This window comes from Mustela putorius, unplaced genomic scaffold (genome assembly GCF_011764305.1).
Source record: "Mustela putorius furo isolate JIRA1106 unplaced genomic scaffold, ASM1176430v1.1 tig00003858_pilon_pilon_pilon, whole genome shotgun sequence".
In the NCBI taxonomy this organism is placed as follows: Eukaryota; Metazoa; Chordata; class Mammalia; order Carnivora; family Mustelidae; genus Mustela; species Mustela putorius.
In genome coordinates this window covers 22,254,499-22,280,311 of record NW_025422010.1, presented here as the reverse complement: position 1 = coordinate 22,280,311, position 25,813 = coordinate 22,254,499, and the positions used below count along the sequence as shown (strand labels likewise).

Sequence of the window (25,813 nt, the reverse complement as noted above, 5' to 3'; positions counted from 1 at the left end):
CTCAATACGGATGAGTAACAATGCTTGAGTTGTTCTTTGACTGGGGTCTAGCCCAGCACCACCCACTTTTTGATAATGGCAGAAGCCCTGGAAATGACACAATGTACCATTTATCCAACTGTCCTGCTCTCCTCCACGTTAGAGGTGACCACTGTCTACTTCTATAGGAATTAACATTGCTGAGGAGTACCCAGTGAGACATTCATACTGCCATCTGCAGGTTTAAAGGTTCTTTGGAGACCACTAAATACAATGAAGTCAATGCATGTTTTTCTTCAGGAAAGTGAAGGTGTAAGATAGAAGATTTCATCAAGAAGTCAACCTTTCCCTCATCTTCAGACAAAAGCCTCCACTAAAATTACAAACAGAAGTTATTAGTCCAATAGCCTAAACCTCATGGGTAACATTTCCATACTAGTTTTCAATGTGCTAATAAACAGCTTAGGTAGAATTATGGCAGTTCTCCTTCCTCGTTACCTTATTGTGTAGATGGTGAAAGCAAGCAGTGGTGAGATTAAAAGGTACTTCACTTCACCCCTAAGGACAACAAATTAAAATAATTTTAAACAAATCCAAATGCTATATGAGGAAATGAGAAACATGGCCTTGATAATGGTTTGAAGGGCAGATTTTGAAAGCAAAGTTTTATTCTATTTGTGTTTTTCTTCTCATTTTCTCCCAGCATTTCCAATGGTATGTAGGAAAGAATACCAAGCTGGATTGATAATATTACCAAAACTTCTACAGATTTAACACAGAAAAAAAAAAAAGCATACTGTTAAAAAAAAAAAAAAGGAAGTGGGGCACCTGGGTAACTCAGTTGGTCGGGAATTTGGCTCTTGGTTTTGGCTCAGGGCATGATCCTGAGGGCCTGGGATCGAGCCTTCTCGGGTACAGGGTTCCATGCTCAGTGGGGAGTCTGCTGAGGGATTCTCTCCCTCCGACCCTCCTCCCGCTCATGTGTCTGTTTTTTTTTAATAGGAAGAAATGCACTAATAATATTAATGGTTTTTTCATTTTCCTTAGGATCTTTTATTTTCCAGATGAGGACACGAAGGCACAGAAAATTTAAATATTTTGCCCAAGGTCACACAACTGGTAAGAGGCAAGACTGAGATAGGCAGCCAAGGCAGTGTTGCTTCAATACCACCTACAAGAAGAAAACTTAGAAGAGTCAACCTGGCATTGTAACTTTAAAGGATAAGAGCTGCCATTAAAACTGCTCTCATGGTCTACCCACAAAGTCAAAATCTTAAAATGAGTTCCTAGGGAGTATTTTCTTCCTACAAATATTCAAAGTGCTAGGTCCACATGAATTCTGAACCTTTTACTGTTACAAGTCTGTTCCTCTCACCTACCAGTCGGTGTTCCTGTATACAGTGGTGAACTGTAGGTTGCTTACCTGTATAGCAATGTCTTAATGTTTCCCAAAAGAAAAATATGGCGAAGAAATTCTACTGTGGACCAATTTTTAACTGGTGAAACAACTTCAGAAAAAAAGTAAATGTGTCAATGCAATACAACTGAAATGCCCATAAAATTACAGAGAAGTGGTTAAAAAGTCAGAGAAAAAGATACTGGATCATATGTAAACCACACCCACGTTGGGGGGGGGTGGTCCTTTCTGTTCAGGGAGGAGTATGAAAGTACCTGAAAAGATAACATTGCTAACAACAATAAAATAAAAACTAGCTACCAGGTTGTATATAAACATATGATATATTGTACTTTTATTTCATGCAGAGTCACCAAGTATTGTTGAGGTCAGACTTTTAAAAACACAAGTTGGTTCATTATACAACTAAGAATAGAGATAAAGTCCAACTTAATCAGCCTGAGATCTTGATTCCCTGTTTTTCTAAATATGCCCTAATATTACTTGTGTTCTTTGCTGCGACTATGACATAATTAGTATAAATGGCATTAATTCTAAATAAAGTTTGCCAAAATTCTAACAAAACAAAATTCACCTCAAATGCAGGTTTTAAGAAATACAGGCTTTAAAAGAATGTTAAATGTTGCTCTCTTTTAGAAGGATCTTGGATCTTAAAGATACTCAAGAGGAAACAATTTAAAAGGTCAGTCACATTAAACATAAATGGATGGAATATAGCAGAATTTTATATTTATATATAAAGTATATCTCCATAAAGTTGATTAAAAAAGAAAAGGGTAAGAGAGTTTCCAATACTTTACTCTTACTGATCATCACCCAAGATAAAAATTGAAGGCAGAGGATCACAAACTTCAATACTTAAAGAGTTCAGACAAGGGAAGGTAAACTTATGCCCCCAAGTCTAAAGTTAGTAGGTACTAGATGGTTCCAGAGGATTACCATACACAAGGATATACCTAATGATTCCAAACCTTCTGAGTTTTCAAAAGAAGTGGAAATATAGATTTTTGTAAATTAAAACATGGGAGGCACTGTATAAGTCACAGAGAATGCATGTATAGATCGAATCTACCCCAAGGCCACCATTTTGCAAACTGAGCAGAAGAATACTTTGGATACACCATATTTGTTCTTTGGTGGGTAAAATACACTTCATAACACAAAGTTTAAATAATATATATTAAAAATAAATTTTGAAAAAGAATACTTTAATAAGAAAACCCCAGTGGCCCAAGAAAAGCTTTTATAATGACTACGCTTAGCTTTCTTTGTGAGTCAAATAGCATGCAAATCTAGAACTATTCCAAAGAAAGTGATACAGTAACTTGGATTTGAAGTCAGGTTCTAATGCTGATACTCCAAAGTAAGTAACAATCAAAGCCAAGAAAGAGCCACTGCCCGGCCCCCAGCTGTGGGGGCTTACTACTAAAGATACTGGTTTTCAAAGTCAGGGAATGAGCAAAGTTATTCTTATAATAAAATAATTATTTTAATGAAGTATTTGAAATAATTTTAAGCATCTGATCAATAAGATTATACACAAATATGGGAATATACTGCACTTTACAAAAAATAAAGCTAAGCATTTAAATATACAAAAACAACTTTGGGTATAGATCTCTTCTGAAAGTATTCTTTTAACATATACATAATTTATAGCATTTTACACAATAACTTGCTGAAACAAAAAAATGTGGACAATTTAGCATTTACTACCATATAGAACATGGCCGTAACAGTCCTGATGGGAAGAACAGGATGAGGAGTAACATACTAGAGGTGTATTTTTCCCCCTGAATTCTTTTCCTAAAAAGCAGCTATCTTGTTTTGTTTTAAAACCTTCATGGAGGATTTACTGGTTCTTTCTTATGTGATTCTAAATATAGCTATTACTTTTCACAGCTACATGCCACAACGGTGGAATTAAAAAAAAAAATAAAGAGGGTTTGCTTTACAAAACATCAGCTTCCTTCTCAGATGAATATATATATATACTTCATATATATATATTTCATATATATATATATACATATATGTGTATATATATATATATATATCACATGCTTCTCTTCATACATTTAAAGACAAGAGCTCCAACAATGCAATGCTGACATTACCTTTTGAGTACTGAATCCAAAATGGAGTCCTATTGTTAAAAATTTCTAATCATCAATTAGCGTTTTTTAAATGCAACAAGATGCTTAAAACTTGCAGTAACGAAAAAGATTTCACAAAACTATCCTTTGTGAGATTTAAAACAATACACAAAACAAAAAAATAACTTCTTCCTTTTGAAATACTACAAATTTGAAAAAGTTTGTTACATTTTCCTTTTTGGTTGGACTGTGATTTTGTCCTGTCAACAAAACCTATACCAGCTGTGTTGGGAGTGCCAATCTCACCCCCAGAATGGAGGGGGCACCGCAGCACACTTCCCACTCTGGGATTCCAATTTCACTTTCCCCTCGTCAGGTGAAATGCAATGCCCCTTCATTCCTTCCAATACTTCCCACCTTTCCCAGTTTCCAGTGAGGTATATCAGCAGTTCCTGTTTTACAGTTTCCCAGACAAGAATGTCCCCTCACTCGGTATCAGAAGCAGCATATGGTAATGAGCCAGAGAACCGCAACCTCAGGCACAAACTATTCCCATTTGCCTCAGTTTTGACAATACTGGGATGCAGCTGATCAAAGTCACCACAAACCCTATTCTGTGGCTCATCACCTGCAACTACAGAAGGTGACTGTCAGAATCAGCTATGCAACTTCTGATCCCAGCCCAGAAAACCTAACACCTTGAGACAGGTTTAGTAGAGGACGAAATTCAGTTTGCTTGGTAAGGAGTTATTCTTCCTTTCTTTCCCTTGCATCTTAATGCTGGAGGTATTAGGGAAATCACCTCACCTGTTAACAGTTTGGCAAATGAAGCAGGTGGTACCAAACAGGGCCTTGACTTGCTGTAATTAAATGTACAGGTAGGCAGAAGCCTATGTCTGTATAAACTGTGTTTCATTAACCAATTTCCAGAAGACAAAGTTGAATTCTAATCATTAAGAACCCCATGGGATGTATAAATAAGATTTAATAAAAGTTTATAGCTGTAAACAATGGTCTTCCCTACTGGTGATTATTTTCCGGAAACTGAAACTTCAGGAGGGTGCAACAGTGCTCTTTATGTCTTCTTTGGCAGTAAACAGCAAGGATCTGGATGGAGAGTGCAGTGGTCACTTCAGAAGGGCAAGGTATAGAGCTCGAGAATACCTCATCTCCCTTTCCTGTTCCATACAGAATATCAAGTCCCTGAGACAGATTCTTGTGATTCTTGGACGAAGCAACTGTTTGGTGGCTGTCAGGCTGGATGTCCCAGAAGCAAGAAGATTGTCTTTCAAGCCCTAAACAGAATAAATAGAAATAAAAGTTTAAAGAAAGTGATCTCTCATAAAGGGAAAAGCTGTCTTCAGAATGAAGAGCTGACTAGCTTCTGGCCACTGAGTTAGGTGCTGGAGAGACTACAGTGATGCAGCAGTCTCTACCCTGTCCCCCAGCAGCCCCACCTCATGGGGGAAGGCCAACTGCCACACCAGTTCATGACCTCATTCATTCTCTCTCTCACCTGGACCATGGAGACAGGCTCTTAACTGATTTCTCCCCTTCTAGGCTTGACTTCACCCCATTCTTCACTGTGTACCGAAGGCCAGACCTTCCTCTTTAAAGGTCTTAGATAAAACTTTTGGGAGTGATGGATGTGGTCATTATTTCAGTTGCAGTGATGACTTCATAGGTGTATGTAAAGAAACCTACCAGACTGTGTACAGTCTCTTGTGTATCAATTATAAAAACAAAAAGCACCCTACGTGGCTCACATCCCACCGTTCTGTTGTTCAGAAATCTCTGACGGCTCACCACTACCCAGAGCAGTTACCTGAGTACTTGTTAAACTGGCAACTATGGGACTCACCTCCCACGCATGATCCCTTTGCTTTCATTTAACACTGCAGCACATTGCATGGGTGCTGTCTCCATTTATCAAATGAGAAAACTGTGCTGAGACAGGTCATGCAACCTGTATAAAGTCACACAGCAGAACTGAACTCTGACTCAATTTCTAACTGGATCTGAAGTGAGTGCTCTTAGTCACTGGACTATATTATCTACCAAATCAGGTACAAACTCATCACCTGGCATCCCTACAGGCTCACTTCCCACTGCTCCTTTACAAAGCATCTTAACTCTGGCCAATAGATAAAGATTTGCAAAAGGCCATTCCAGACCAATCTACTCATCTTTTCTTTTCTTTTCTTTTTTTTTTTTCATTTATTTATTTGAGAGAGAGAGACAGCAAGAGAGAGCATGAGTGAGGAGAAGGTCAGAGGAAGAAGCAGACTCCCCGTGGAACTAGGAGCCCAATGTGGGACTCGATTCCAGGACTCCAGGATCATGACCTGAGTTGAAGGCAGTTGCTTAACCAACTGAGCCACACAGGCGCCCCTCTTGCCTCCCCCCCCCACCAAAGGAATTCTCACCGTAGCAATTACCTTATATAGTATTACAGTAATTTGTATATGCTACCATCACTACTACATATCCACTAGATCATAAGCTTTTTGAAGATAGGGACTATCAACCAATGTGGGATCTAAATGGCATTCAAAAATGAATGAAACCCAATACACCTATACTAAGACAGTTTTCTAAATATTAGTGTCTACACAACAGTATTAAAACAAACAAAGAAAAAAACTGGAAAAAGAAATAAAAAATACAGAATTTTCAAGCAAAGGATAATTTTTCTTTAAAAGATATTATTTATTTCAATCTCAAGTAGGTGGAGAGGCAGGCAAAGAGAGAGAGAGAGAGAGGAGGAAGCAGGCTCCTCACTGAGCAGAGAGCCTGATGCGGGGCTCGATCCCAGGATCCTGAGATCATGACCTGAGCCAAAGGCAGAGGTTTAACCCACTGAGCCATCCAGGCGCCCCTAAACAAAGGATAATTTTTAAAGATTTTATTTATTTGGTAGAGAGTGAGTGAATGAGAGAGAGAGAGAGAGAGAGAGAGAGCGCACAAGCAAGGGGAGCAGCAGGCAGAGGGAAAGAGAGAAACAGGCTTCCTGCTGAGCAAGAGGCCCTACCTGGGGTTGGTTCCAGGACCGTGGGATCATGACCTGCGCAGAAGGCAGCCTAACCAACTGAGCCACCCTGGTACCCCCAAAGGATAATTCTATAAAGGTGAAATCCTTTATTTTCCTACTTTTTAAAAACCATACTTTGTTTCCAAAAACATCTTGATAGGGTTGGTACCCCTCCTTTCACCCTCCAAAAGACTTATATAAGAAAAGATATTTACCTTACATAGAAAGCAAATCTGGTTCCATAACCACCCTTTTATAACTATCAAATTTTAATTATTTCCTCTACATTTCTGTTTTGCTTTGCTTTGTTTTAATGAAGGAAAAGAAATCCTTTTTAAGGTATCCAATAACACCATGGTCAAACCAAGTCAACTTAATTCTGTGCATGTTCCACAAATGACTGAGGGGCACTTTATCTGATGGTCAAATAAAATTTCCTTGAAAGATGCCTTGCAATTTGGAGGGAATATGATATCACAATCAAATTTCTATACTCATTAACGTTGCCACCTAGGGGTGGTATAACATAGACGTAACCTTAACTACTGTAAACTATCACTATCACAATATTTTCATAACATTTTTAAGAAGGGATGCCTCAGCTCAGGTAATGAACCTGGGGTCCTGGGATCAAGTCCCACATCAGGGTCCTTCCTCAGAAGGGAGCCTGCTTCTCCCTCTGCCCGACACTCCTCCTGCTTATATGCACTCTTTGTTACAAATAAATAAACAAAAATCTTAAGTAAAAAAAAGATTTTTGCAGGAATGGACCAAGAACTCAGCTTTGGAAAACTGGATTAAAAAAAACACACATTAGGAAGAGAGTTAATAAAACACATCATGGGCAGTGAGTGGCAATTTTGTTGTATACAGGAATTATCTGTTTAAAACTACAGTACACTTATTTTATTTTTAAACTATAGTACCATTAAGTAGAGGCACTTTTCTTAGCCAAAAATTAGATGTAATATGCTAAAGCTGAATCGACAGTTGTTTATAAATTTTCAAGTACTAAGAGTTTACCTAAAAATCAGTCATTTAGTGCTTTATGTGAATTTAGAAATTAAATGGCTAGCTGGATACACGATGTCTTGGCAATTCCATTTCTATGTAAGTACCCAGAACTGTATCATATGTTCACCAAAAAACATGTATGAGAACATTTAGCACTATTATTCATAAGAGCCCTCAACAAGACACAATCCAAATGCCCATTTGGCAGAGGTAAGTTGTGGACTACTTATCCAAATGGAATACTACACAGCAGTAACAAGTAACATGGATGAATACTGCAAAAATTGAAATGAAAGGTTCCAGATGTAAAGGAATACAAAGAGTTTGACTCCGTTTCTATGAAGTTCAGAGCTACAGAAATTAGGACAATGATTCCCCTTGGGGGGAGAGGAGCAGTGCCCAGAAGGAGATAGGAGAGGGTTATCTGGGGTTCTGGTGATGTTCTCTGTCTAGACTGCAGTATTGTCTACATGAGTGTGCATGTGCCGTGAAAATTCAGTGAGCTCTGATTTGTGTGCTTTTCTGCATCAGTATTATACTTTAATAAAAAAACCTAAAATACTCCCAAAACACCCCAATAACCCTTGTCTAGGTAGGAAGTAAAAAAGGGAGCAAAGAGGGAAAAAGAGGAAAGGAAATAAGGCAAAAATGTTAAACAGAAAAAAATTAAAGAAACCAAATCATCTGGGTGAAGAACAAAGGGGTCACAGTTCATGTTTGTCATGTGACAAGCCTACAAGATTCAGGAGAAAGAGCCATATTACAGCTGCCAGCACGGGGTTGAAAAGAAGGTCATTCCAACAGGATGTAGCAGAAGGCCTGAGGCAATGTTATAAATGAAACAAACCTCAAGGGACATTCAGTAACCCAACAGAAATGTCTTTCATAATTCACAACTTTACAAAGGTGATAGCATCCTCTTCTCCCAAACAGTGACACACTTAAGAAAGTCAATCTTTCTTGAACATGGATATATATATATATATATATATAGCCTTTTTATTCCTATGCTTACGGTATGGGGATGACTACAGTCTGACTTGTCAGTTTCACAATGACCTGGCCAGAATAATCAGCTGAGCTCTCAATTATCCATGGTTAAGAGAGTGGCTAATGCATGCCTAACTTAAAGCCATTAAAAAAAAAAACAAAACAAAACCCAAAAACCAAAAATCAACCAAACAAAAAAAACCAGACCCTGTCACAATGTACTGCTTATTTCTGAAATAGGGTGTTTCCCCAATCATCTTTCTATATGAGGATATTCTTTAACTTGGATTCTTCACGTGGATAAAAAGCAGGTAAAAAGGAAGAGAAAGGTTGAAAAAGATGAAAGAAATAATTCACTTACCAAGTATACAACAAATGTTCTTAAAAATCATAATAAGACCTAAATGTTCATATACTCTACTACTGCTAGGTCAACTAAAGTTGGCCTTCACTACTGTTCAATTGCATTTTGAGGAATTCTTCTAATAAGAAAAAACTGAATATCATAAAGTTACCAATTTCAAAAAAATTGCACCATTTTAAGAATAACACTAATTAAAAATAACCCATTATCTAAACTTTTATTCCCTCAAGTTAATGGAGTGGGTGCTGTGCCTTTAAAAGTTTGTTTACTTCTTTTTCCACATTTCCTTAAATTCTATTACTGCTATACTAATTGAAAAGCAAATATAACATCTTTATGAGCCCAGGGGCTTCAAGAATCCTGCTAAAGTTCTCAGTGACTCTGTACGGGCTTCTGTTTCTAAAAGCTGCCATTCATGGCAACTTAACTTCATGCTAGTTCAAATTTAAAAGTTACCTGGGTTACTGGCCATCTGCTATGGGCAAGGGCCTGTGCTAAGCAGCATAAGATATACAGGAGGATTGAACAGTAGTGAGCACCTATTGTCTCCTCCATAAGCAACCTCACACAAATTACTTAAGTTTTCTTGTGCCTCAGTTTTCTAATCTGCAAAATAGAGATAGTAACAGTGATTATCTTGTAGTGTTGTCTTGAGGATTAAATGAGAACAATGCCTGGCACACAATATACATTCTGTAAGTGTTAACCCTTCTTATAATAAATTAAATCATTAGTCAGTTGGGAGGTTTGAAGGTTTATAAACAGGAAATAGTGTAACTCTAGTTCCTGAACTTTTCTGACATCCCCTCGTTAAAACTAATTTTAATAAACTTCCTGCCTATGTCCTATTCTGTTAAGTCCTAACTAACTTAAATAATTTCTCCTACCACATTTACTTTGTAAAAAGTAGACTAATAGGCACTTCAGGTGTGTGGCAGGTGGACAAAGGATATATCCCAGGACAGGAAGTATTCATCGGCTCCTCCAATCAAATACTGGAGGAGCCTGATGCTCTACAGACCCAACCAAGTTTATCAATATTGTTTCTAGAAGCTAACATCAACTTCTTCCATTCTATTCCCTGGATCAGAAGATTAATAAAACACCAATGTGTCCCTGAATCTTAATAATTAACAAGAAGCAAAAAAAAATTTTTTTAATAGAGACAAAGATTCATTACATTTTCAGGCTCTGCACCCGATTTTATCTTAACCCCATATACCATGGCAGCTTGTAAGGTGAGGACTCCAGTCTTATACTTCAGGGAGGAAACAAGGAATGAAGACTGGCTCCAAGAAAAAAATCAAGTATCTTCTAAGCCCTGGAAGCAAGGATAAATAAAAGGATCCTGGATGCCTGGCCTTGTGTAAGAAGAACACTAAAAACCTGTATTCCAAGGACCTGAGCTTCTAGGCCTTAAGGGCAGCAGAGAGCAAAAAATACTGAGCTTCAGGATTGAGTGCCCTCTGCCGGTCAATGAGAAGAACTTTAGAAGCAACAGAGCTGCTTTTATCACCTTCATTTTCACTCCTTTTATTTCAGAATATTGACAACTCTACATGTTTTCTTCTGCCCTAAAATCCTGTTACTTCTATGTATACATTTCAACAGTCTTTTATAGAAAAAATATCTCTGTCATTAGAAGAAATATATAAAGTTAAGTCTGGTTCTTCTGTGCTAATATGACAATCCCCCTCCTTTATCTCTGAAAGTATTCTCCAAAAGTATCCTTTCTTAAAATCCACACCTCATTATTTCCTAATAAAGTCTCCAACTTAATGTATCCTAAATTCCTCATGTTTCAAACTGTTAGTCCTCTTTTATCCTCTTCTTTCTTATTTAAAGAATGGTAATACCATTCACCTCCAATGCCCAAGCCCGAAAATTGGGCAAAATCATCCTCAACCCCTTTTTCCTCTACATTCCATCTGTCACTTATCAGTTCTACCTCTTAACGATTTCCAAATCATCTGCTTCTTTCTATATTTTCTATATTATCTTTATTTTCTATATTTTCACAGTCATTATCTTTTGCCTAGGTTACCTCAACAACCTTCTTAAGCAACTTCCTTAGCTCCAGTATTAATATTGCTCACACTGGAGTGGAAATGATCTTTCTAAAATAATAATCAGATGACACTGTTTTCCTGCTCAAGATGCTCCAATAGCTAAAAATCTGTAGGACCCTGTCCAAGTATCCAAGCATGACATAAGAGTCACCACGAGCATACCAAAGCCTCTCCCCAGTGTCATCTCTCGTTTTTTTATTCCTGTCCCAAACTACTGAACATGCCACAGAGTACTTTTTTCCTCTGCTCCAAGACAGGTAATTCTTTCCTCCTGAACTCAATCTCTCTATCCCATCCTTGTATCACATCATCTTACCAAGTTCTTTAAAACTCAGCTCAGGTACCCGTTTCCCCAGTGCTACAAATCCAAACTTACGCCAGGTCAGGATCAGGTGCAAGTCCTGTGTACTTCAGTAGTACGCTCAATTTCATTTTACTGTCACATGCATTCAGCACAATGCAGCTACCCCTTTAATTTTCTCACTTGCTAGAAGGGAGGGATTTTGGAGCTGTGAATATTTTATACAGCATTTAGCACTTAGCTGATATGCATTCAATGCTGTAGTATGATTATGTGTCTAGTGCCACTCAGTAACATCACTTGTGTGAATTAACAATAAAAATGAGCCATATTATGGCTTTATAATCAAGATCCTGTGGTCATTCTTAGCTTTAAGCCAAATAAATCTGGGAGAAAATGTAAAGTCCTTTGATGGCCTGTTCATAAGCTTTATTCAGCCTTCTAACAACTTATCTCACCCACTCATCCCCACCAAGCTGCCACCAGATGAATTTGCTCCAAAGGCTATTTTTTTGCCACTCTTTCCAAAAAGAAAATGCTTCAGCCCACCAAATAATATAACACACAAGAACAGAAGATTACCAAATAAATAAACTCTAAAATGTAGCAACTTTCCTTTTAACACTATAGTTATTTTCTTTAACCTTTAGTTAAGACATTTACAAAGTCCTCTGAAAACTCAAACCATGTCCAAAGATAAATTTTACCTATTACTTTATGAAAACTTCAAAGGACTGCCAGTTAACTTTTTTTTTCTTCTTACAGAACCAGCTTTGATTTTATCCTTGGAGAACCTTAATGTTAAGAAAAGCTACAATAATATCAGTAAAGGTGGTAGTGCCTCACAACTAAAGGTAAATTTACAATATATTTTAGTATGAATAGTAGCTTCATTTAAAACTGGTAATTCTAGTGATACCTGGGTGGCTCAGTCGGTTAAGCATCTGCGTTTGGCTTAGGTCATGATCCCAGGGTGCAGGGATCGAGTCCTGCATTGGGATCCTTGTTCAGCAAGAGCCTGCTTCTCCCTCTGCTCACCACTCTCACCACTCTCCCTGCTTATGCTCTCTTCCCCCCTCTCTGACAAATAAGTGAAATCTTTTATAAATAAATAAATAAATAAAACAATAAAACAAACTCTGGTAATTCTAGAGTTGGTAAGTTGCATAGGATTGATGGAAAATGATACTACAAAGAAACTAAATTTATAGGGAAAAAAAGCACTACAAGTGGTAAATATAAAAACCATTTTTATTTTCATAAACTATTTAAAAGACTATGACCAAGTAACAACAATGTACTAGAGTTAAAAACATATGTAGAGGGGTGCCTGGGTGGCTCAGTGGGTTGAACCCTCTGCCTTCAAGTCAGGTCATGATCCCAAGGTCCTGGGATCGAGGCCCGCATCAGGTCTCTGCTCAGCAGGAAGCCTGCTTCCCCCCCACTCCACCTGCATCTCTGCCTACTTGTGATCTCTGTCTGTCAAATAAATAAATAAAATCTTAAAAAATATATGTTGAAGTAAAAAGGTGATATAATAGCACAAAGGATGGGAGGGACTTAGGTAACAGAATTATAAAGTTAAAAGATTTTCACATCTTAGGGCGCCTGGGTGGCTCAGTGGGTTGAGCCGCTGCCTTCGGCTCAGGTCAAGATCTCAGAGTCCTGGGATCGAGTCCCGCATCGGGCTCTCTGCTCAGCGGAGAGCCTGCTTCCCTCTCTCTCTCTCTCTGCCTGCCTCTCCATCTACTTGTGATTTCTCTCTGTCAAATAAATAAATAAAATATTAAAAAAAAAAAAAGATTTTCACATCTTATATGACGCATTAATTAATTAATTTCACATCTTATATGATGTATTAATTTGACATCTTATATGATGTATATGAGTGTAGTCTGTTAAGGATATCTACTATGCCTGTCAATGGATACATACAACAACCATTAAAAAAAAAAAGAGGAGTATAGTTAAAAGTCAACAGAGGATACAGAACATCACTTTAAATACTATATAATTCACTCAAATTATGGAAAGGAGAAACAAAATAACAGAGGGGACAAAAGAAAATAAATGGCCAGATGACAGACCCAAATTCAATCACAGTGACATTATATTAAATGTAAACAGACTAAACACTTCAAATATATTTTCAGACTGGACACAAATCGCAAACTCAATTATATGCTATTCATAAGAATCAGCTTTAAATAAAGACATGGGCTGAAAGTAAAAGGATAGAAAAAGATAAACCATGCAAATACTAAGGATAATAGTATTTGGTGTGGCTATAATATTAAACAAAATAAGACTTTAAGGAATATTACTAGAAATGAAAATAATTTCACAATGACAAAAGGGGGAAATTCATCAGAAAGACAATGTGTTTATGCCTAAAAACCATAAAATAAAAGAAGCAAAGACTGATAAGTAGAAACAGACAAATGTACAACCATAGTTTTAAAAAAAGAAAACAACTTACTAACCTCTCTCAGTAACCCATGTAACAAGGAGCCACAAAAAAACTGATAAGGATATAGAAGACTTATATAGACACTTACTCAATACTAAAGAACACACATTCTTGTCAAGTGCACAGAGAATATTCCCTAAGATACACCATAGGTCTCCAAGATAGGTATCAAAAAATTTAAAAGGATTGAAATCACAGAATATGTTCTCTAACCACAATGAAAACACCAAATATTAAAATTAACACACTTCTGAAACAGTCTGTATTTCAAAGAAGATACCAAAAAAGGAAACTAGGAAATTTTTTTTAATATTATGATAATAAAAACACAACATATCCAACATATCAGCTTTTCTACTTTTGCTTCACTCCTACAAACTAACAAATTTATAGCATTAAATGTTTATGTTAGAATAAAAAAGTATACCCAACCTTCATCTCAACCAAGAAGTGGAAAAAGAAAATATTAAACTCAATGGAAGTAGAAGAAAGGAAATAAAAGGAGTGGAAATCAATAACATAGGAAATAAGACAAATATTTTTTTAAAAAGAAATAAAGCCATAAGTTAGTTTTTGGAGAATATTAATAAAACACACGAAGCTTTATCTAGACTAATCAGGAAGAAAGAGAATACAAAACTGATCAATATTAGGAATGAAATTAAAGATAACACCACAGACATTAAAAGATAACGAGATACAAAGAATAATTTTAGATGAATGTCTTTAACAACCTAGGCAAATGCAAAAACTCACTGAGAAACACAACTTTCACATATTAAGAAACACAAAAAGAGAAAATCTAGTATTGAGTTTTCTTCACATGGAGAACTTCTGGCTCATGTGGTTTCATTGGTAAATTCAATCAAACATTTAAGGAGGAAATAAGACCTATCTTAGACACTTAAACACTTAAAAAAAAAGGTGGTTGGGGGGGGAGAACACTGGCATAACTCAAACCAAACTAACAAGGACACTACAACAAACTAAAATTACAGGCTATTATCATTCATGAACACAGAAGCAAAAATACTAAACAAAATGAATGAAGAGCAAATAGAATCCAGCAACATGTATAATCAATTTTATATTGTGACCAGTTGGGATTTATTCCAGGATTAAAAAGCTGGCTAAAATTTAAAAACAAATACAAATTACCAAATTAAGAGAATAAAGGAGAAAACTCATATGATAATCAGAAAAATTCAGATAAGCTTTGGCAAAATTCCACACCCACTACTGTAAAAGGTCTCAGCCAACTAGGAAGAGACAAATTTCCTCTATGAAAAACTTACAGCCAGAATTATACTAAAAGTTTAAATACTGAGTGCTTTTTCCCTAAGATCAGAACAAGGCAAGGATGTCCACCCTCACCATTTGTATTCCACACAGTACTAGGGATGCTAGCTGGTGTTCTGAGGCGAGAAAAAATAAATAAAAAGCTGTAAGACTGTAAAGAAAGAAGTATTCTATTTTGATTTGTAAACATGATTGTTTAGCAAATCTTTAGGAATTTACACCATAAACTACCAGAAGTGTTAAGTAAATTTAGCAGGCTGGACGATACAAGATTTGCTATAATTAGCAACAAACTGGAAAGCAGCATTTTAAAAATACCATTTCAATAGCATCAAGAAAATAGTATCTATGTACAAAAATAATAAAAGACATGGACTTTTAAAAAAAGATATATATAGCAACAAACTGTAAGACAAGAAATAAATTTATTTGTCAGAGAGAAAGAGAGAGAGCATGCAAGAGCACAAGCAGGGGGAGCAACAGGTAGAGGGAGTAGCAGGCTCTCTGCTGAGCAAGGAGCCCAATGTGGGACTTGATACCAGGACCCTGCGATCAAGACCTGAACTGAAGGAAGATGCTTAACCAACTGAGCCACCCAGGCATCCCAACATGGAAGAGTTCTAAATAGAAAGCTAAAACATTGCAGAGAAATTAAAGATGATATATATAAATGTAAGGATATACAAAGCTCATATTGCCTCAAGGTAGTTAAGATGTCAGTTCTTTGAAAACTGATCTATAGATTCAATACCATCCTAACATACTTATACACATTTTTGTAAAAATGACAAGATGATTCTGAAATTAATATGAAAATGCAAAGGACCCAGAATTGTCAAAAACATTCTTGAAAAAGGACAGAGTTGGGGGATTTCGATTAATGGATTTCAAAATTAAGTATAGAAAAACAGATCAACAGAATAAAGTATGAATATGTACTTCTATATACACAGTAAATTGATTTTAAATAGAAGCCACAATAAATGGAGTAGGTCTTTTTAATAAATGGGATGGAGTAACAAGATACCTGTATATAAAAATTAATTGGCCTGAATCCCTAACTTCGGATCAGACATAAAAATTAGAAGATCAAACACTTAAAATGTAAAATATAGAGATTCTAAGAAAAAAATCTTCAAAATCATGGGTACACAAAGTTTTTTTAGGCTATACAAAGCAGTGATTATAAAAGAAAAAAATTATAAATTACACTTCATCAAAGTTAAAACCTCCTGTTCTTCCCAAAGACACCATCATGAAAATAAAAGTACACTGCTAAAGGGAATGTGAAATGGCACAACCACTTGAAAAACTTTAAAATTCCTTATAAAATTAAACCTACATCTATCTTAGGATTCAGCAGTTGCATTCCTAAGTATTTATCTAAGAGAAATAAAACCATATGCCCACAAAATGACTTTTACAGGGATGCTGATCGCCGCTGTATTTGTACTTGCCAAAAAATTACAAAGAGCCCAAGTATCCAATGAATAAACAAATTATGGAGCATTTGCACGACGGAATACTACTCAACCCTAAAAAGCTGGCATGTGCAATGTGAATAACTTTCAAAAACATGTAATGCAGAGTGAAAATTTAAAAACAAAAAAGTAGGGGCGCCTGGGTGGCTCAGTGGATTAAAGCCTCTACCTTCGGCTTAGGTCATGATCCCAGGGTCCTGGGATCGATCCCCGCATCGGGCTCTCTGCTCAGCGGGGAGCTTGCTTCCCCTTCTCTCTCTCTCTGCCTCTCTGCCTACTTGTGATCTCTGTCTGTCAAATAAATAAATTTTTTAAAAAAGTACACTGCCATATGATTCCCAATTACACAAAATTCTAAAACAGGCAAGACTAAGCTATAGTAACAGAAATTGGAGCAGTGACTGTGAATAAAAGGTTGGATGGCAGTGGTAATGACTGAAAAGACATGACAGAACTTTCTGCAGTCATAAAAATATTTTGTATCTTGATTTAGGATGGTGGTTATAATTAAAACCAGCACAACTTACTGAAGTAAGTTACACACCTTGATCTTAAACCAAGTACAAAGTTCCTTGGAAGTTTTAATTTAAAAAGTCATCCCTCCTTCAGACTTCCCCCAAAGCAGATGGAAAGGAGAAGGGAGTTGAGGGAAATTGGAAGGGTAGGTGAACCATGAGAGACTATGGACTCTGAAAAACAATCTGAGAGTTTTGAAGGGGCAGGGGTTGGGAGGTTGGGGGAACCAGGTGATGGGTATTAGAGAGGGCACGGATTGCATGAAGCACTGGGGGTGGTGCAAAAACAATGAATACTGTTACGCTGAAAAGGAATAAAAAATTTATAAAAAAAAAAAAAAAAGGACTATGGTTACTCTTCCCCACTGTCTAGTGTGCTTTGGTATAAAAGTTTGAGAGGTACTGTGATGTTAGAATTCTATCCTCACAAATATTATGACAGGTACAGAGAATGTAGACAAAGAAATGTTTATTCTAACATTATGTGGGAAGTTGTTTGTAAATAAAAAAATTACCCAGAATATACTGTAAGACTCTAGAATATATTCGCCTCAAGAAATTTTAAGTATTATTGAAGTGCTTGAAAAATTTACATGTCACATGAAAAAATGTTCATCATCACTAGCCATCAGGGAGATTCAAATTAAAACCACATTGAGATATCACCTTACACCAGTTAGAATGGCCAAAATTAACAAGACAGGAAACAACATGTGTTGGAGGGGAAGTGGAGAAAGGAGAACCCTCTTCCACTGTTGGTGGGATTGCAAGTTGGTGCAGCCTCTTTGGAGAACAGTGTGGAGATTCCTCAAGAAATTAAAAATAGAACTTCCCTATGACCCTGCCATTGCACTCCTGGGTATTTACCCCAAAGATACAGATGTAGTGAAAAGAAGGGCCGTCTGTACCCCAATGTTTATAGCAGCAATGGCCATGGTCGCCAAACTATGGAAAGAACCAAGATGCCCTTCAACGGATGAATGGATAAGGAAGATGTGGTCCATATACACTATGGAGTATTATGCCTCCATCAGAAAGGATGAATACCCAACTTTTGTAGCAACATGGATGGGACTGGAAGAGATTATGCTGAGTGAAATAAGTCAAGCAGAGAGAGTCAATTATCATATGGTTTCACTTATTTGTGGAGCATAACAAATAGCGTGGAGGACATGGGGAGTTAGAGAGGAGAAGGGAGTTGGGGGAAATTGGAAGGGGAGGTGAACCATGAGAGACTATGGACTCTGAAAAACAATCTGAGGGGTTTGAAGCAGCGGGGGGTGGGAGGTTGGGGGAACCAGGTGGTGGGTATTAGAGAGGGCACGGATTGCATGGAGCACTGGGTGTGGTGAAAAATAATGAATACTGTTATGCTGAAAATAAATACAAAATAAATTAAAAAAAAAAAAGAACACTCCGAAAAAAAAAATTTAAGTTTCAGCATTTCTCAATGGGATGTTATTAGAATTCTGAGTAAGTCTAACTGGGTGGATCTGCCTCTCATATTGCATAATGTTTAGTATCACTGGCACCCTGCCACTAAATGCTAGTAGCACAGTCCTAACTCTTGAGTGACTGTCAGAACAACAATATTCCACACATTTCTAAGCACTCCACAGGAGTAGGTACTGTCCTCAGTTGAGAATCACTAGTCTACAAGCTAATGGCCAAAAGCATATGCAAGCAGCATGAAAAATCATCCACTTAATAGACTTAATCTACCATACCATTTTAATTCCAAAGCTGATAATTTAAGTAATGACTACCTTTACTTAATCTCCAAAAGAAAAAAAAGTTCATGCTTTTATGTGTTTTATATATAAGAACCAACTTGGGAGAATAAAGAACAACTGATTCTGTTGAAATCTCTAATTAAGGAAACCAAACACAACCACTGACAACACTGTCAATAGTAACAAACTGTAAGACAAAGAAATAACATTAGAAACCAAACTACTAAATGGATTGATAAATCCAGAAGATGATTCAGCCTGGTCAGAACCCTACAAATGGCCCATGAATATGCAACCTCAGACTTAGAAAAAAAAAAAAAATAAGGATAACCCCAAGGTATTCTTTGTGGCAGAAAATTATCAAACATTCTAAGCTAAGTCAGGCAAATATTAACTAATTTGCTTTATAGTTTCAATATTGAAACTTGCTTTTCATCTTGTAATCAAAACACAACATAATCATTTAATGACAAGAAAGGTTTGTTAGGATACTATCATTTTACTGACATATGTGAATTCACGAATGGATACTGAGAACAAGACTAAACCTAGAAAATGGATATAAGGCCACCTACATGCCCAGTACTAAGAAGAGAAAGATGAATTAAATGCCACATGGTCCTATAACAAGAGAATGAAATAGTGATTAAAATTCTCTCTGGGGTTCAGGCATTTAAGTGTCTTAACTCTTGATTTCGGTTCAGAACATAATCTGTTTTGTGAGAGCAAGGTCTGTGATGGGCTCTGCACTGGAATGTGGAGACTACTTAAGATTCTCTCTCTCCTTCCCTCTCTGCTGCTCCCCTCTGCCATGGAAGTACTACTCAAAATGATCTATAAATTTAATGTTATCTGTATCAAAATTCCAGCTACCTTTTTTGCAAGCATTGAAAAAATGATCCTAAAATACACATGTAAATGTAAGGGACCCAGCATAGCCAAAACATCTTGAAAACAAAGAATCAAGTTGGAAAAATCACTTCTGATTTCAAAACTTACTGCAGAACTATAGTAATCAAGACACTGTGGTATTTGTATAAGGGCAGAACAGACACACAGACCAACAGAATAGAGTCCAGAAATAAGCCCATACATCTATGATTAATTTATTTTCAACAAGGGTACTAAGACTAGTCAATGGGAAAGGAAAGTCTTTTAAAAAAAACCTGTGCCAGGGACAACTGGATATCTACATGCAAAAGAATGAATTTTAATCAATCTCATACCACATACAAAAATGAACTCAGAAAGGATCAAAAATGTAAATAAATATAAGAGCTAAAACTGTAACACTCTTAGATACAAATCTTGTGGCACTGGCTTAGGCAATGCTTTCTTGGATATGGCACCTACAGCAAAATCAAGAAAAGAAAAGGGTTGACTGGACTTCATTCCTACAAAGTAAATATACAAATGACCAACAGGGACATGAAAAGATGTCCAACATTATTAGTCATTAGAGAATTACAAAATAAAACCATAATGAGATACCACTTCATACCCACTGAAATGACTACTAAAAAAATCCCAAACCAAAACCAGACAATAACTGTTGACCATTACGTGGAGAAATTAGAACCTTTATTCATTGCAAGTAGGAATGTAAAATGGTACAGCCGCTATGCAAGGTGGTTTGACAGTTCCTCAAAAAGTCAGAGAGTTACCATATGACCCAGCAATTCCATTCCTAGAAATAAAACTTGAATATGAATGTTCATAACAGCATTATTTGTAATAACCAAGTATATAAACAATCAGCTGATGAGAGGATAAACAAAATGTGGCATATCCACACAATTTATGGATAATGGAATATTACTCGGCCATATATAGGAATGAAGTACTGATAACATGCTACAACTTGGATGGACCTTGCACACATCATGTGAAGTCAAAGAAGTTAGACACAAAAGGCCACATATTATATAATTCCATTTATATGAATGACCAGAATAGGTAAATCCATAAAGACAGAAAGCAGATCAATGGTTGCAAGGGGCTGGGAGGGAGTGCCTGCTGATGGCTATGGAGATACTTTTTGAAGTGATGAAAATGTTCTGGGATTAAATAATGGAGATAGTTGCATAGCCATGGGAATATACTAAAAACTACTGAACTGTTTACTTTAAAATGTTGAATTTTATGGTATGTGAATTATATCTGAAAGACTGGCAGTCTGATAAGTCAAACAAACAAATTCGAATAAACATTTTGAAAGCAACTTATACTTACTGTTTTCAATACTCTGTGGAATTCTTACGGAAAATGCACAAACAGGAATTCAACAATGTACTCTAAATGTTATCAGAAAGAACTGCTGCAGTGTCTAAGGCAGATATATTGCTTTCCAGGTAAACCTGGGTTTTCACTGTGACATTTATTGACAATCTGAACATCTTCTTTGGGAAAATTTCACAGAGAAATTAACTGTCATTTATACTATGGGGGACGCCTGGGTGGCTCAGTTGGTTTGATGACTGCCTTCGGCTCAGGTCATGATCCCGGAGTCCCGGGATCGAGTCCCGCATCAAGGCGCCCAGCTCCATGGGGAGTCTGCTTCTCCCTCTGACCTTCTCCTCGCTCATGCTCTTTCTCACTGTCTCTCTCTCAAATAAATAAATTAAAAAAAAAAAAAAGAGATTTAAACTATGGAAAGATAAGCTTAGCAAAGGAATCACCAACCACTTTTCCCACAAACATTAGTTTGTTGTTAATTAGCACTCATCTATCACTTTGGAAAACCCTCTAAGGCCTGGTATTTACTACAGGCAGCCCTACATCACAGAGGCGATTCTTGCTCTTCACTAAAACTGGAGCCAAACAGCTGATACAAGGCTAAGACAAAGAGCTACTAATACATTGGAGAATAAGCATAACAGTATAACTGGTCATGTGAGAATACTACAATTTAAGAAATCTGAGGAGAACAACCACTAAGCTAAATTACAGAAGCGGCATGCATAAGGACATGCTTTCAAAAACTTCTTCTTAGAAGCCTGACAACTTATAGGAATCATCTTAAGGCTTGATAAGTTAAAAAAATAATCTTTCTTAGCATAAACCCATTATTATGCTAACTATAAATAAAGTGCTTTGAAGGAAAAAAAAAACGCTTATAAAGCCTCAAATATTACATATAAAACATCATGAAAACACTATTTTTGCCCCCAGGGAGGAATGGTGAGCAAAATACTTAATGGAACAGAGGAATGTAACAATAAAAACACTTGAGGAGAAGAAATGGGAATCTTAAAGATTTACCAACAACTCTTCCCAGATAATTTGTTATTTTATATACATTATACTAATTTCCAATTTAACCACAAGTATCCATGGCCAACTGCCAAAAGGCCCACCATGTTAACAAGGTTCATCACTGGTGTCCTGCCATGTTCAGTTAGAAGGCAGAATAGGCCAGACAAGCATATATACAGCACAGCTGCCATAAAAAAAAACTAACTTTTTCAGACTATAAATTTCAAGTAGGATGAGACCTAGTTCTATTCTTCTCACCACTGTACCTAGCACAGTTGGGTGAATGAATAAATGAGTAAGTGAATACAAACGCCATTTCTTCCAAAGAGAGAATAGAAAGGGCTTTGATTAACCAAAAGCAAAGAGGTAACACATGGCATTAAGCTTTGAAAATATCAGGGGTGCCTGGGTAGCTCAGTTGGTTAAGCATTTTCCTTCGAATCAGGTCATGATCCCCAGTGCTGGGATCAAACCCCACGTTGGGCTCCTTGCTCAGTGGGGAGTCTGTTTTCCCTCTATTCCTCCCCTGCCCCTTCTCTCTCAAATAAATAAAATCTTTTTTTTTTTATTTTTTATTTTTTATAAACATATATTTTTATCCCCAGGGGTACAGGTCTGTGAATCACCAGGTTTACACACTTCACAGCACTCACCAAATCACATACCCTCCCCAATGTCCATAATCCCACCCCCTTCTCCCAAACCCCCTCCCCCCGGCAACCCTCAGTTTGTTTTGTGAGATTAAGAGTCACTTATGGTTTGTCCCAATCCCATCTTGTTTCATTTATTCTTCTTCTATCCACTTAAGCCTCCATGTTGCATCACCACTTCCTCATATCAGGGAGATCATATGATAGTTGTCTTTCTCTGCTTGACTTATTTCGCTAAGCATGATACGCTCTAGTTCCATCTTTTTAAAAAAAGGTTTTAAAATAACAATATCCAGTACTGACTGAGATACTAATAAATACACACTTTCATATACTGTTGGTAGAAATATAAACTAGTTCAATTTTGGCAGACAGCATAGCAGTAAACATTTAAAAGGAATTTTAATAATAAATATCTCATTTGACCTTGCAACTCTTATTCTGGAAAACAAAACCCATGGGGCACCTGGGTGGCTCAGTAGGTTAAGTGTCTGCCTTCAACACAGGTCATGATCCCACGGTCCTGGGACTGAGCCCCACTTTGGGCTCTCTGTCAGACGGGAGTCTGCTTCTCCCTCTTCCTCTGCTCCTCCCTGTTGCTTGTACTCTCACCCTTTCTCTCTCTCAAGTAAGTAAATAAATAAAATCTTAAAAAGAAAAGAAAAATCCATTCTAGCATTCTCATCTCCTTAAACCTTTGGATAATTTCCTCTACAGTATATAAATAAAGCTCTAGGATCTATCTCAATTTTACTTAGTTTAGGTCACCTTTTAGTGTAGTCTTCAGTCAGTCAAGCAAACTGTTAGAACCACTCACAGCCCTCTGACTTAATACTTTGTCTGGAATCTTTGCTTAGTGAGGCCTTATCAATAAATTCAGCCTGATACAATTTTATATTCCTTTCCCTCTATTCCATTCCCACTCTCCAGGTAACTGCAGGCAAAATCACTCACACTTCTAATGGGTAACATCTAGTAGGTAGGTACCTCATACTCTGGGAGCTGTTGGAATTTAAGTGGGGTTACAGAGGTATAAAAGCAATTAGAAGTGGTGAGAGTTAGGTCCTGAAGAAGATCAGCAGTCTCTTAAAAAGCAACAACCTTAAGAGAAGGCATTACAGATTCCCCAGGAGACCAACCTTCCTCAAACAGGGATAGGACTGATAAAGGTGGATAGGCAGATTAAGGAATCCAAGTACTCAGCTTCACTGGAATCTGTCCATATTTCCCACCCCATTTTTCAGTTTTCCATTCTTTCCCAATGTAACCTTAACACAAGAGACACAAAACTAGAAACTCAATTTGTATCGTAACTCAGCCACCTGCAGGATTAGACTTTGGGTTTAGTTTTCAGAAATCGCTGCCTTTGGCTACAAGAGATAAGGGTTTCTTTTAGAGGAATCACAGAGGCTTTCACTCCCTTATGTGGATTTTGAGCTCAGAATCCAAAGCCTTTTCCTTCCCTTAAGTTCCCCAGTGTACTTTGAAGGGCCCATAATTCTTATTTTCATGTTAAAACTTTCTGTGGCAGTAAATACTTGGTCTCCCAAAGCCTTACCTTCTATGGGCACTCGATTACTAGTGTAAAACAGCTGATAAAGTAACTGTTTCGCTACAGCTTGCATGGATCACTGGTGTCTCCTTTGTCACTTGAAACCGGGCCATTAATGCTTTTAAATCTAATTAGAACAGAAAACCCATTTTGGAAAACCTAGAGCAAATTTAGGAACCCATCATTATATTACTATTCCTCTACAACTAAATATGATACAGATGTCTGTATCAGTCAGCATTTGAACAGAGAACACTAGGAATGATATAGAATATGGCATTTATAATGGAGAACTGGCCCTAAGTAATTATGAACCTGATCGGTTTATGTCCAGCTGTTGACTTTGGTGCTGGGCCTGGCCCAGAGTTTAGAGAAGCCAACAGAGAGGATATGGGGGAAGATGGGGAGCCCTGAGGTTCTCCCATGCCAAGAACGTTTGTGAGCTGCAGTAGCTCCCAGTGTCCCTACACCGACCTTCTGAGAATTAAGAATATGGCTGCAGTTTCCTTTCCACCTTGCAAAATAAAAACACCCCATTGCTCACAGTAACTGGGAGCCATGCAAGAAAAGGAATTCTGGGAAATGTAGCTCAGCTTAGCAAATCAGACAGAACACAAATCCACCATACCATCTTTGTCTTTTTAAAATTCTAACCCTTCTATCATTGTTTATTTCTGCTCTCATACTTTCAATTTCCAAAGGTCTCATTTTTTTCCAGTCATTGTTAAAAACAGCTTTCTATTCTTGTTCCATGGTTGTAATACATTCTGCTGCTTTTTAATTTTTTTTCCAGTTTCCTACTGCTCCCTGCCTTTTTTTCCACATTCTCCTTTTAATCTTTTATATAAGAGGTTTCCCTTACATATCTGGTTATCCTTGCCAACATGTTCGTATTTAAAAGGCACTTAACTATGAATATTTAAGGCCTCTTCTTTTGGTTAGTTACTTTTTTTCAGAAAGAATGCCTCTAGTCTGTAGTCAATTTCAACTACTAAACACTCTTACTGCTGTTTTCTACTCTCATCTATAGTCTTGTGTATTTATGATGTTTGCTCCTTTATTAACATTTAAGGTGAATTTGTGAAGAAGGAAAGATAAACCATAATGTGCAATTCAACATATTTCATAGGAAGTTCCTGAACATAGCTGACAAAGAGTCAAACTTTAAATCCCTGGAAAATTTAAAAGATTTGACTATTAAAAAAAAAAAGATTTGACTACAATTTAGATTTATGTTTAAGTTATTTATGAAAAAGTGTCGGATCTATTTATAGAAATGTGAACTAAAGATCTCAGAATATAAGGAGCTGCTTCTTTATCCTAAGTAATAACATACTCTAAATTCCAGTGAATCTACATGTTATTTATAGAAAATGTTAGATGACAATAAGTATGTTTAAATCTCTGGGACACCAGGGTGGCTCAGTCAGGTAAGCATCTCCCTTCGGCTCAGGTCATGATCCCAGGTCCTGGTATCAAGCCCTGCCATCAGGCTCCCTGCTAAGCAGGGAGTCCGCTTCTTCCCCCCCCCCCCCCCCCCCCCCCTCACCCCACCCGCCTGCTGCTCCCCTGCCTGCACTCTCTCTCACAAGCAAAT

The 25,813-nt window shown here is 37.1% G+C and overlaps 1 protein-coding gene across 2 annotated transcripts in view; it reads right to left on the bottom strand.

The window, feature by feature from the left end:
• The window catches only part of TAF4B (TATA-box binding protein associated factor 4b), a 152,066-nt gene that overhangs the window by 14,352 nt on the left and 111,901 nt on the right, over positions 1–25,813 (bottom strand). Inside the window, exon 15 of one of the 2 annotated variants that reach the window (XM_045065471.1) lies at positions 2,864–4,787. The exons of the other annotated variant lie outside the window; for it this stretch is intronic. Within the exon in view, the coding sequence (XP_044921406.1) occupies positions 4,620–4,787 (168 nt within the window). The 3' untranslated portion in view covers positions 2,864–4,619. Of the gene's footprint in view, positions 1–2,863; positions 4,788–25,813 lie in introns of those variants that run through there. 2 annotated transcript variants of the gene reach the window in all.